At 40.4% G+C, this 13,598-nt stretch overlaps 2 protein-coding genes across 2 annotated transcripts in view; one reads left to right on the top strand and one right to left on the bottom strand.

Moving 5' to 3' along the window:
* SARNP (SAP domain containing ribonucleoprotein) overlaps positions 1-13,598 on the top strand; it is a 145,047-nt gene that overhangs the window by 97,714 nt on the left and 33,735 nt on the right. The gene's annotated exons all lie outside the window — the stretch shown is intronic.
* Positions 13,484-13,598, bottom strand: part of GDF11 (growth differentiation factor 11) — a 29,172-nt gene continuing 29,057 nt past the window's right edge. Inside the window, exon 4 of the mRNA XM_015405873.1 lies at positions 13,484-13,598. Within this exon, the coding sequence (XP_015261359.1) occupies positions 13,518-13,598 (81 nt within the window). The 3' untranslated portion in view covers positions 13,484-13,517.

Genomic DNA, 13,598 nt, shown 5'->3' with positions numbered 1-13,598 from the left:
GGGGCCAATATGATATCATTTATTTATATATTTTAAGATGCTTTAGCTCAAATTACCCTTCGGCAGAGGAACTTTCAGTAACTCCCTCAAATGAAGGCTAGTTTCCATGTGATTATTTATGTCAATGGCATGACTTTTGGAATGGCTCCCATGCATGCATGCATCATTTTGGATGTCACCCATTCAGTTTGCTCAAAGATTGAACTATTTCGGGATCTGATCAGACATCATCTTTAAACATGTTGACATGAACGGCACACTCTGCCGAAATATTGTCACATGGTTGTGTCATGGGAGTTCTGTAAATTAAAAACATGTCAGGAATGTTCCCCACAATATTTAAGCAAGAGCTTAGATGCTTGAAGAGGTCAAAGGTTGGCATTCATGGATGATTTGATCTATTTGGCACACATTTGTCCAAATTTCTGTTCCATGAAATAAACCTGTGCTTTCAGAGGGATTATTATCTTGTCCTGCCACCAGTTTGTTCATCTGTCTCTTTTTACTGAGCTGTTGAATTTCTGGCAAAACGTAACCTGCAAGCTAGAGTTGCTCTGATTGACTTCATGTCCATGTGTGCATGTACGTTCACAGCACTTCCTCTGATTGGGGCAATGTAATTAGCTCTTGCATTCTCAGCATACCTGTCACCTCCTAATGAGGGCTCCATAAAACAGCATCCCATGATTCAGTTTCCTGCAGCACTTCTGGCCAGTTGTAAATCTCAGCTTTTACAATTTTGGGACGGCAGAACAGAAGGAATAACTTTTTTGTATGCCTTTCACAACAGTATTTGATTTCCTAATCATAGTATGCTTGTTTTCTCCTATGGAATTATAATAAAATGAGGTTACTATTTTAAACCTTTCGTTCCAAAACCATTATACTACATGGAACTCAGAAGTGCATAGTTTCTGTCCAATGACCTTGCAGTATAACAAGAATAAAAGTGGGAAAGAGGACTGGATGGAGTGGAGCAGCTAAGGATGAGGGAGCAAAACGTAATGTTGGCTATTGTATTGAAGTGCATGTATTCTTCCTGTATGTTTGTCAGTGTGAATAATCACAAGGTGTTAGGACTACAAGATGATGATTTGTATTCTTGATGCATTAATCCACCACCCCTTGCTTACAATAAGCATGTTTTAGATCTTTCTTATCTGAACAAAGGAGATGGAGTAATTTTCCTTTTTGTACCTGCCTTTGCAAATGGCATTTGATTTCCTATGTTCACTGGACTTGCTTCTTGCTGTGCAGCTATAATTAACTATTGTCCTTATTTTTACATGAATGTTGTGCTATACAGGAAATGGAATCCAGAATGCACAAGTTCTGTCTAGAGGATTTATCTTGAAGTTAGTTACAGGGTAAAAGTGGAAAAGGCTAGATTCCTCCAATAATGTATCACCAATGACTTCAGGTAGGAAGCACTGAGAGCTTCTTAGAGATGAGTTTTCCAGTATTTTCAAAACTATGTGAAAAACTGATATTTTTCCAGGTGTCATCAGTTCAGCACCAAATGGCCATTCTCAGTTTTTAAGATGAGCTTGTCATCCTGTCAATCTTCCTCAGTAAATCTCTGAACCCCAGTGCCAGGAGGCAACATCGGGGAAGGCCTTGGCCTCTGTTCCCCCTGTTGTCTGACCTCCAGAGGAACTGGTTGGCCACTGTGTGAAAGACAGGATGCCGGACTAGATGGAGGGCTCTACTTATGTTCTCAGCAGCACTTCGCTTTAATTTCCAAAAGTAGGTATAACCCTGGTTTGCATTACTAGACACTGTAGCTGTCTGCTCTGCAGTGTCCCTTTTTAGAACTCCGAATTTAACCTCCCACTTTCAGCTAGGAAACAGAAAACCCAAGAATGACTTTGAGCTACTTCACAATCTTTCCTTTAGATAAGAAGCTCTAAACCATGCAGAAGCTCTAGAGCCAAGATCCCCAACCTTTTTGACCCTGTGGGCACCTTTTGGAATTCTGACACAGGGTGGGGGCACAACCACAACATGGCTGCCATACAATCGCTGCCACAGAAGGTGGAGCCAACCACCAAATGGCTGCTGCAGCTTACCTTCAGTCATGCAGTAAAGATCCTTGTGCTGCAGTGGCAGATGCTGCCAAAGCAATGTTGTTTTAAAATCTGTACAACCAATCAGAAGCCTTACTGGACAAAAGCCCCACCTGGCTCCTCCCACTGTCTAAAAACACTTGGCGGGCACCCGAAATGGTGTCAGTGGGCACCATGGCACCCAGAGGCACCATGTTGGGGACCCCTGCTGTAGACTCAATCCGCAGTAGGAGGGAAGAACTACATTATTTTCTGTTGCCTCCAGCCATGTTCCAATGTATGACAAAAACATGAGGAAGTAGCACTGGATGAGATATTGATACATTAATCTCAGGAAGTAAAGTTGATCTACATGTAGATGCAGGTTTTTTACATGGGATATCTTCTGGCTTGCATCTACAGCACTCAGAAGTGTGCTGCATGGGTTAAAAAAAGTTATCCTACCTACCATTTAGGGGTACATGTAACCCTGATGTTCAAGGCTGTCAACTCTTACACTGGCTGCCATCCATTTACATAAGGGAAGGGCGAGCTCAGGTCCCCCTTCCTTCCCAGCAGGTAATCAACACTGTCAAAGCTGATAACACTAACCATCTGTCCAGCAGGTCTGTGTGCAGCAGTTCCTGGGCACAGCAGCATATTCACAGCTCACCGTTGTACATTAGAATCTACATGGTGGTGCTACAAGTACAGATGCAGTCCTAGGCAGAAGTAAACGGATGGTATTGGATAAATCACAGGAATTAGAATAGGGAAATATATCGATTATCTTTTAAATAGGCTCTAGCCCATTTTGATTTTTGCAAACACAGGCTTGATAAACCCTTAGCAACCACAAAAACATTCTTAAAAGAAGTTAGATGGAGATTGGTGCTCAGATTGCAGTTTGGTACTAGCTTGGTTGCCTATGAGAAACTAATTGAGCTAGTATTCGATTCAGGTTCCAGTCCTCCATGAAGTTTTATTTAGAGTATTTTAATATAAATGAGATATGATGACTTTCCTCTTATCCGCTACCCCCAGTTCTTAATGTTGTGCTTTCTCTCTTTATCGGGGAAAGAGGAATAGGAAGCTGCTGGAGGCTGTTTGGAATTTGTTTTCCAGTGGAGTAGTTTGATGATTTAGCATCAGGGAGTGTGGGGGGAAATGAGAGGCATTAAGGAATATTTTCAGATTTAGCTTGAATGAGGCTTTTAGCTCAGTACAAGAGTGCTCTGGGGGATGGGGGGAAAGTCATACAGGCTGCTTTCTGTTTGAGAAAGAAGAAAAAGGATTCCCTCTCCTACATTCTGACCCCAGAATACTTAGCCTAATCAAATTGCTCCACTGGTGGTATAGCATCTGATACATTAGGGTGGGGGAGCCAAATAGAAGGTTATGAAGCCAATACACATATTTCTGACCAAAATTAAAATGGGGAGAAGTGAGTAACTGAAAGGGAGGTGTGATACAAAATTTTCAGGATTGCAGAGGATTTGGAATATAAAGGTCTTTTAAAGTAAAGCATGCTTGTAGATTTAACTCTGTGTAGCTGAGTGCCATGTCTTCCATGTTGTATCACCAGTCCTCCAGAGGAAATACAATTTATGGTTCTGAGAACCAGTCACCAATCCCATCTCTGCAGTCTGCAGCAGATACATGTGTGTATCCACCTTCTGTTCTAACTACTATCCTCTTTCAGTTCCTTCCCCCAAACAAAATCTTATAGTAAAACTATTTGAAATTATCTGGAAACACAAAGCTAAGACCTCCTTGCCAATGCATTAAAAGAAGGAAATGCTTTTTGCTGTATATATATTTATTGTACAAAAAAAATCTAAAAAAGGACAAAGAGAAATTGCAACAGAAGCAGTGGTTATGATATACTTGACAGTCTAAAGCCAGTTACAGAAAAAATTTAGTTTTATACAACACAGAAGAGAAATAGCCAAGGCAATTCTTATTTTTGTTTGCTTTCCTCTAGTTTTCTTCTTCTAAAATGTATATGAAAGAATAGCTACAAAAGTCCCCATTTGTTGTGAGCCCACTTCCTCGCAAATGAGTGCCACCTCAGTTTAGTTTCTGTGTTTTCAGTCAGTAAATGCTCAGGACTAGGACGAAGATAGTGGGTACCTCTACCTGAATTTTGTGCATTTCTTGGGTTTTGGCAACTGAGGAAGGAAGACTATTTTTTTTCCTGATAAAACATTTGCCTCATAGTTCTCCAGCACCCAAGCTGTTAAGTGAAACAGGCCAGAACTGTGCTGCTCTGATAAAGGGCAATGAGACCATTTAAGAAACAGACTTGAACAGTGTCAAGAACTATGGCATAAAATGATGAAATGTTTTAAATCGGCTGAATTTTTGGCAGATAGACAAAGTACACTGGTTTCTTTTTTATAGATTGGTATTGAATAACTTGATCCTCTTGTGCCTTTAGCATTTCCTTCATCTGTAGAATTTAGTTATACCAATTATGCTTCATAACACCAGTAGGAGAGAGGTCTCATCCCTGTCCCACACAGAGATAGTTTGCCTCAAAATTACATCAAAATTGGTGCTGATTCTTGCAGGAGACTTAAGGAATCCCAGTTCCCAGGCTGTTGATCCTATTTATTACTGATCTAGAAGACTGATATACCACCTCTCCAGAGACCTGATCCCACTTATCAGACCATCTGCTTCCATCAGTTGATATACTCCTGATTCCCTGCAAAATACATTTACCTTTGCTAGAAGGACTCCTGATTTCTTAATAAGTGAGGATCAATCTGAAAATATGCTAAAAGTCTACATTCAGGTTCCTGCCCTAAACTAGTTATTTAAGACTGACTCTTCTCTCTCATCCTTAACATCTTAAAGGAGCCAAGTTTAGCTGAACACTGATTGGCTAATTCTATAACTAATTAGGAGGTCTGACAGAAATGTCTACTTGGTATTTCATGGAGAAATGTAACTATAAGGTTAGTTTGCCCTGTGAAAGTCGCGTTCAGAGGTATGGCAGTAACAAGACACTTTGTGGCTTGGAAGTCAGATACAACAGCTTGGTTGATTGCTGGGAATGCAGAACTACACAGTGAATTGCCTTTAACAGGAAGGAAACTACATCAAGATTCATACGCACAAATCCTCACACACAGCAATTACGAAAAGAAAGCACAAACATAAAAGTATCTCTTCTTGAGCTCTAGGGCGTGTCGCAAAAGGGAAACTCCATCCTAGTCTCTTTAAATTTTCTTTAACCTTCCATAGTGCAAATGGTACCTTAGCCTAAAGCAGTCTCTCAATACAGAAATTTTTACAGTGAACATTCAGCATTTTTAAGTCCAGGCGCCTTGCTTCGCTCCTGCAAAGTCTCTGAGATCTCCCCGAATGTCCTGATGGGACTGCCTCTTGCTTCCAAAGTGAACCGGCATCCATTTTGTAGAGAAAGGCAACAGCTTGGGATGATAGTGGAGAGGTGTGAGTGGACACACTGACCAAGTACACAAAAGGCCCTGTTGATTAACATCAGCCATGAACCTAAAATCAACTTGCACCTTTTGGGAAAATAAGGTTATTGTATAGCATGATATATAGTGTATTGGCATTAGCTTTTCCCTTGGAATCCCAGTTTCCCCTCACTGGCAGCCTCCTGTCTTAAAGACGGCCAATGGGTTTCCATCTGGAAAGGCTGAGATAACGGCTATGCATGTCCCAAATGCAGGATCGGAGTGAAAAGCTCTGAACTCTTATTTTTTTATATATTTTAATTTTTTTTATATTTTAAAATTTATTTTGATGTTCAAGTGCTGCGTTTGGTCATGTGATCAAAACAAACAAACAAAAACAATCTCAACCAGTGAATGGCCTTTTGGTCATGTGATTAAAATAAAAAATAACTCAGTCTGTGTTATCATCATCCTCAGACTCATTTCTTCATTTTCACACTCACACACACTCTCACACACACAAACACACATTCACACACAAACCTCTATGACATTTATGCACAGTAACAAAGAAGTAAATAATAATATACTTGTAGGACTGATATTTACAAGCATACATCCAAAAATAACCATACCTGTCTGCCTTTTGTGAGTCAGATTACCCAAAGCAAAATACTATCCCCTTGGAGAAAGCCATTAATAGCAGGTGATTTGGATCTTGTCTTTCTAGTTTAGCACCATTGGGCAGTAGAAGGGGGAGAGGAAAATCAAACCACCCAAATCCCAGAAAGAAAGCATCCATGTTTCAGGAGAGACCTGCCCAGTGTTTGGTATATCATAACCAATGGATGGACTACTAGTGCTTAATGTGGAAGGATGGGTTTTTCATGTACAAGGATGCTTGTATACACTGGAATAAACTGCATCATTGCTTGCTCAGGCTGCAGCCCTAAGCATACTTGTGTGATTGAACTCAGGTTTACTTCTGAGTAAGAATTCATATGATCAGGTTGTACATCTATCAGAAAATGCCCTAGCAACTTTGAGCACATGGACCAATAGAGGACTGTTAGGGAAACACTGTAGAAAATTATGCTAATGGATGAACATTTCATTTGCTCTACTGGGACTTTTATCTTTGTGCGCAAGATTCTAGAAGAATGGGTACTACATAACACCAAATCTGTGCAATCCTAAACAGAGTTGTTAGGCCCTTTGCCCATTGACTTCAATGGACTTCAAATGGTGTAACTCTATAGGATTGCACTATAAATGTTCTGTAATCATAAGATATGCATTAGCCAAAACAATTAACTACATTTGACATAATAAATACAGAAGATGTTCTCCTGTTCTGACCATTGAGTCTGCAGTGTATTGAGGTGCTTTGTTTTATAAAAATAGAAAAGAATAATAATATTTAAAGAGCTCCTGGCTTGTCACAATATCCCAAGATAGTGGGTTCCACAAATCAATAACGTATGAATAAAAAAATCTTTCATAGTTGATTTAAGTCTGTACTTTATGTTCAAATAATCAGTTTGAATGAAAACTACTTTAGCATGTTTTGAAATTTGCTCTCTTTCCCCTGCTGACTAAATCAGCAAAACACATTGCTGAAGTATATTTTGGAGAGCTGGATTGCCTTCAAAAATAGCCATTTGGAGATGACCCACTGGAAGCAGCCCAACTCCCAGGGATACAGTTTGATTGTGTTCATCTCAGTTTTCCACAGTGATGTGGATATATATACCCCTAGCTGACCCTACAGCTGAGCAAAGCCACCAATAGGAAATTATTTAAAATAGTTTTGTCATGCACTTCCCCTCTTGTTGTTTCCAGGAAGAAAAGTATGCATATTGCAAAGTATGCAGCTTGTACAATTCCCGGTCGTCTAAGAACATCTCCACCTTAGAGTTAAGTATCTGATAACCACAATATAATCCAAGTCCTGACTGATCTCAGCAGATTAAGAGTAGGCTTTGGAGTGTCCTAACATGATAACTTCCCTTTAACAAGTGTTTTTATGGAAAATATTGATGAGGCCTTTAACATGCTTAACAAAGTTCCACACAATAGTGTTGGGTGGGTGTTCAGAGAGAAAAGATACCCTATAGGTCATGACTGCTGTGAAACAGATACCTAAAGTTATTTCATGAATTTACTATCACAGATTCACATACAGTCATCTGCATTACTTGATTATTGTTAGATTCCTTTTCCAGTTCAAGTATTCTTATCACGACCTCAAGCAAAACAGCCTTCTTGTAAATTCATTGGGCAAAATTTTCTAATACTATCCTTAGGTTCTTCTATGGAATGCTACCTGGCACAAGGTCTAAGAGCTGGGCTCCACTGATAACAGATTTTTTAAATATACATTTCCCTCTTTTCAGCTTTTAACACAGTCTTTCTAAAACTACAATGCATCATGATTGATCAGTGCATGCCATAAAATCAATGAAGTGGACCCTGCACAATATATGGATTCTACTTCTGCACTTCCAGAAGCACACAAACAATGGACTAGGGATATGAAATGTAACCTGGTGCTACTTAGGGGATAGATCCCTGCCTCCTAATCAGAGGGAATATCACCTTCATTTCTAAGTCTTCACCAGATGCTGTCTGCCAACATGAAGGCTAGAAAGTTGATCTGGAAGAAATGAATGCAAAATTTCTCAGGAACACTAAGTTGATATCAAAGTCAGAGCCTATGTTATACAACATATGTACACCTCTGTCAAGATCGCCACAAGACATAATTCCTTGTAGATGGCGCATTTGCAGTGTTCTAAAAGGGAAGTACCAGAGCATGAGTTTGATAGCTCTTGCATCTGTGTATCATTTCTGCTAGACATAGTAGACTGCATTGAATGGTCCTTCCACTGAATCTTTTCAGGAAAGAAAAAAGTGGGCATACCAACAGAATTCCAATTGTCAAATTATCTTTATTGCCAGATGAAGTTTACAAACCTAAGTGCTGGCTGGTGGGTGTAAGGGGACAATTTCTTTCTAGAATGAACTGCTGAATTCAACAGAAGTGAGAAGAGAAAGCATATCAATATTCTTGGAATCAAAGACTGGGCTGTAAGGAAAAGAAACTTGACTGTGCCTGCCTGAGCCCCTGGCTCACTACACAGTTATATCTCTTCTATGTGCCCATTCCCAAATACATAAGGGAGGGCCATAGCTACTTAACTCACCCACTGATTGGTATATGACATGCTCTGATTTTACAAAACATGGAATTGACAATCCTGGAAGATCACAAGGTAAAATAATAACTTCTAGGAACGATCTGATCCTGTTTCTCTCCTGGTCCAAGGACATAATGCTTTTAAAGATTAATTAAGTGGGGAACTGTGCTGGATATTAGTATTCCTGAAGAAGCATCTCCTTCAACATACCTAATGTAGAATAATAATAAGGGATGTGACATCTAAACTCACATTTTCCATTAAGTTGAAAGGGCAGTTCACTATGAGCTGTAGTAGCAAGCTCCTTGCAGACTCTCAGAGACAGCTATTCTGAGAGATATAGGGGTCGTCGTCCCACCCTTTTAATTAAAACAGGAAAGTAAGGGAATGGCATTGTTCTATATCACTGAAAGATCTGCTCTCATACCAATATTGAGGCCAGAAATGTCAAGACTGCTGGGGTCTGTAGTCTCCTTAGTTAGTTCTCACGGTATGTATCATCTGTTCCTCCTCCTCCCAGCATTTCATTGCTGGGATAGTAAAAGGAAAATAACATAGTGCCTATTTTTCATACACATTCTGGCGTTCTACTTTTGTGGAGCTAGGTGGTCCACTGTGAGGGAAACTAAGTTTACAGTTTGGTCACCATTGTAGATCCAACCTTTTAATGGATTTAACATTCTGTCAAAGAGTTCAGACTGCAGAAACAAGGATGAAGGTAAGACATAACAATCGCTGGAGAATTTAAAGGCCATGGAATTTTCATATAAACTTAAAGAATCAAGGTAGCTCCAAGCACTTGAAGACTCCATTAAAAGATTCCCTTTGCAGAGCTCTTGTCCTGTATGTACCTAAATTCTCCATTCGTTTGCACCCACTGTTTAATAATGTAAGGTAATTTAGCATGTGTTCATCAACCTGAAAAAGCATGTTTGATGAGTGCTTGGGAAAAGGGTGAAGCGCTTCAGTCTATAAGTGCTAGAGAAAGAGGCAGTGTAGCTCAAAAAGGGTCAGGAGAGCTGTTTTCTGTGCAACCTTGGGTAAGGGACTGCTCCCTTCTTTGGTATTTAGGGTTTAAACCCATGAGAAGTGCTAAGACTCTGCTCTGCTAGAGCAGCAATGTACTCCCTAGCAACATGGGAGAGGTAGGGGAGGTGAGTTTAGGTTTTCTACAGCATCTCATCTCATGCATCTTCATTCATGACTTCCTGTATTCTTTTGTCTAAGGATTGTCTACTGGTCTTGTACTCGGTAATTTCAGAGCAAAGATTTAAGAGTAATGACCCTAGAAAAAGAACAAAGTTGCTCCACACAGCTATCAGGCTCGGTGCCGAGGTTCCCAGATTAACTGTTATACAATAAGTGCTAGAATGGCACAGACAATCTTCAGTAGGGTAAATAAGATCTTTGTGGCGGAGTGGTCTCATTTGACCTCATCTTCCACATCCATCCGATCCATAGTCAGAATCTCTGCAGGAAAAGTTGAATGACTTATTTTTAGCTGTTCTAGTGGAGTGAAACAACTGTAATACTGACAGACAAGCTGGCAGTTGGATCAAAATTGTCTATGCTAAAAAAATAATCTTGGATAAACACTTGGCTCCAGTCCTGCTATAGACTCCCCTCCAGTCCGTCACCACCACGCCTGGGTTCCAGACCCATGATAGGCACTTCTGAAGGGTTGCATCATCCCCCACAGCAGCTAGCTAGACAGCCTCAGCTGCAAAGTGGAGAAACAAGCCCCAAGGAGCAGGAACTGCTGAACTCTGGAGAAACAGGGGTCCTGATTTCATACTGTCAAGAAAATAGCAAAAGGGAAGTGAAGACGCCACAATGGTATGAGTAGTCTGAGCCCAAGTGTTTGTCTCAGTTTGGTGTAATAAACCATTGTCTATTTCAGAGATTAATGGGGGGGGGGAGAAGGAGCAGGTCTTGAAGGAAACCTGTGTACAAATATATGGAAAAAAGATTGCTTTTTCTTGATAGTCTTTTCTACTCTTCCATTTAGTAACTGAAAAATCTGCATCTTTCATTGAATAATTTGCCAATAGGATCTCATGCAATTAAAATGGGCCTCAAAAGTAGAGATGCCTAGGCCTACTCCAGTTAGAGCCACAGTGAAATCTTCTATCTTTCTTTGACCTAACTTTTTTCGTTTGCATAGATTATCTCAATCTGCTGCAAGAAACAAAACCTGATGTGTATGCCTTCTCATCTCCCAACATGTTTCAGCCTTTGAGAAAATTATTTGTGACTCTGTAATAAGAGCTGCGGTGGCTCAAGTGGTTAAGACGCTGAACTGCAGGCTATGAAAGGTCGGTAGTTCAGCAGTTTGAGACCCAAGTGCCGCATGATGGAGTGAGCTCCCGTCTCTAGTTCCAGCTTCTGCCAACCTAGCAGTTCGAAAGCAAGAAATTGCAAGTAGATAAATAGGTACCACTTCGGTGGGAAGGTAACAGCGTTCTGTGCGCCTTGGTGTTTAGTCATGCCGGCCACATGACCACGGAAACGTCTTTGGACAGCGCTGGCTCTTCAGCTTTGAAACGGAGATGAGCACCGCAATCCTAGAGTCGGACTCGACTGGCTTTCGAGCAAGGGAACCTTTACCTTTACCTTTTAATTTGGCTGCTCCCAGTTCTAATTGACCAAATGTTTTTCCCCTATTACGAAGTTCTCAAAATTTTGTCCCCTTTGCAAAAGGACATTCAGTGGGAAATGGCGGGACACTGGTAGCTATCAAATAGTAATATGTTCTTGTTCATACACTGGATTTGAACCAGTGACTAATATGTTACTATTTGGATGTTCAGCTTGCAATATTATTCGCTTGTATTAAATATCTGCACTTGAGTTCACAATCGGAGATTACACAAATAGCACCAGAAAAATTCTGAGATTATCTGTTCACCTCAAGAGCTTCTTCTGTCTAAACTCTCCTCTCCCCTTTAGTTTTCAGGCTCATGACCCTGCATGTGAAATCTATTCTAACCCCTGTCCTGTCAATGGCTGTCAAACAGCAGGAGATATAATAGGTTCAAAGATGACAGTTGCCAGATTCCTAGTGCATGGCTAATGATTCATTATTCCAAGGTCTATCTCCAGCCTGACTTTCTATATGCTCCAGAGAGATGTAACACCAACTGTGAGTGAAAGTAATTCAAACTGTACCATATATTTGATGCTTTTCTAGCTGCAAGCCATTCCTACTTTTGTGTAGGTTCATGTTCCCCTGTGTCACATTGATCTTGGGACTTTTGGTCCTGGAGTGTAGAGGCTGAATTGCTCTGTATTGTGAGTTGGGGGAAGGAAGGTTATACTACAGTTTTAAGGAAGGCTGGAAATGGAGTAAGAATCTACATAAGTGCATTTAAAATTAAAACACTGATATAACAGTGGATGTGCAGAAGGGAGGGTGCAGTCGTGCAGAGCATTTTATGCCAGGAAATGCTTTGCCACTAAAGAACTGCCTAACACCACAAGCCATTAAAGAATAAGAAGAAAAAACTGCACTTAGGCAAAACAAACTGATTGGTCTTTTCCAGTTCAGCAGTTAGCAAAGGAAAAGCTTTAGTTCCATCATATTTACGGAGATTTTAATCACATAAAAATTATGCAAAAGTGGTAGTTAAGCTAGTTAAGATCTACTGTCAAGAATTAAGAAATAAATAAAGGAGATTTGCCCTTTCCTCAGTTGTATCTTGGAAATACTCCTGTTCTGCAAGTAAGGATTCTTCCATGTGATGGTTTAAATTATGCCGAAAAAACAGGTCTAGGAGAGAAAAGCAGAGCTGAGACTTTTGTCCTGATATGCACAAAACTCTCCCACATGGTCCTTTACTCACTACTGCCAAGATGCATTCATGGTGGACCCCATGTGAAGCTAAGGACAAGTTTGAATTAATTGAGCTGGGTTTATATTCTACAGGAGTTGTAGAATCACTGAGTGCAGACATAAGCAGCACTGAAACATAAAGGGCTGGACCTGTGTCCAAGGGAGCTATAAGTAAGAATTTCCCCTCCAATGAGACAGCTCCTCAAGACCCTTCTGAGTCTCAGATATGGCTCCATTCCAACACCACCTCTTGCAACCATGCAACACACAGAGGCATTCCAAATTGATCCCATTTTCAGTTTCTTTGGAGTCTCCTGTCTCTTCAGGGATTCTGTCTCTCAAAAGGCAGGCAGGTTCAGCAACCCTAAATTCCCACACCATACACTCCCTCCCCCATAAAACCTCAAAGCAAAATACCAAATGTCCCCCAAGCTGGCTGGTTCCCTTCTCCTTCTTTCTTCATCTTAATACAAAATATTTACCTCTTTTTCTCCTCTTTATCTCTATAGCTCCATACAACATTTCATTTAACTTAACAATCACAATCTAGGAAGCTCTCGCTGTTTGTAAACGGGTTGAAAAGTCTCTCTCTTTCTGATTAAAACCATATAACTATTTTTGCTCCCAGTTCAAGAGAGAAAGGGGGTGGGGGAGAAAGAGAGAACGCCAGTAAAAATAAAGCTTGAGCAGTGATGGGTCAAAGAAAGGATTTTGGAGAGGAAGAAAAGAATGCTCGTTTCAGATCTACCTCAGGGAGGAAAGTATTGATCCAAGCCAACTCATCCTCTCTCCTGTAACGTGACGTCTGTTTTGATTATTGCACTGTGCATGATGTCACTTCAGAGATTTTTCAATACAAATTCTATTCATCTTGTTCTTTTCTCACCATTATTTTCTCTTCAAAAATGTTTTAAAATGCTAAGGAATGGATTCATCAGTGTCAGGGTGCATCATCGAAGCAGAAATCCAGGGGGATCAGGAAAAGGGAGTGACAGGACAGGCTGGGGGTTTAAGAGCATCCACACCTGTCAACAACCATGCCAGGGATTTTGCCATAGATGATCTGCTGTTTATCATTGAAGTACAGCAT

Source organism: Gekko japonicus, unplaced genomic scaffold, assembly GCF_001447785.1.
Source record: "Gekko japonicus isolate JY-2015 unplaced genomic scaffold, Gekko_japonicus_V1.1 scaffold246, whole genome shotgun sequence".
Classification (NCBI taxonomy): domain Eukaryota; kingdom Metazoa; phylum Chordata; class Lepidosauria; order Squamata; family Gekkonidae; genus Gekko; species Gekko japonicus.
This window is presented reverse-complemented; position numbering and strand designations above follow the sequence as displayed.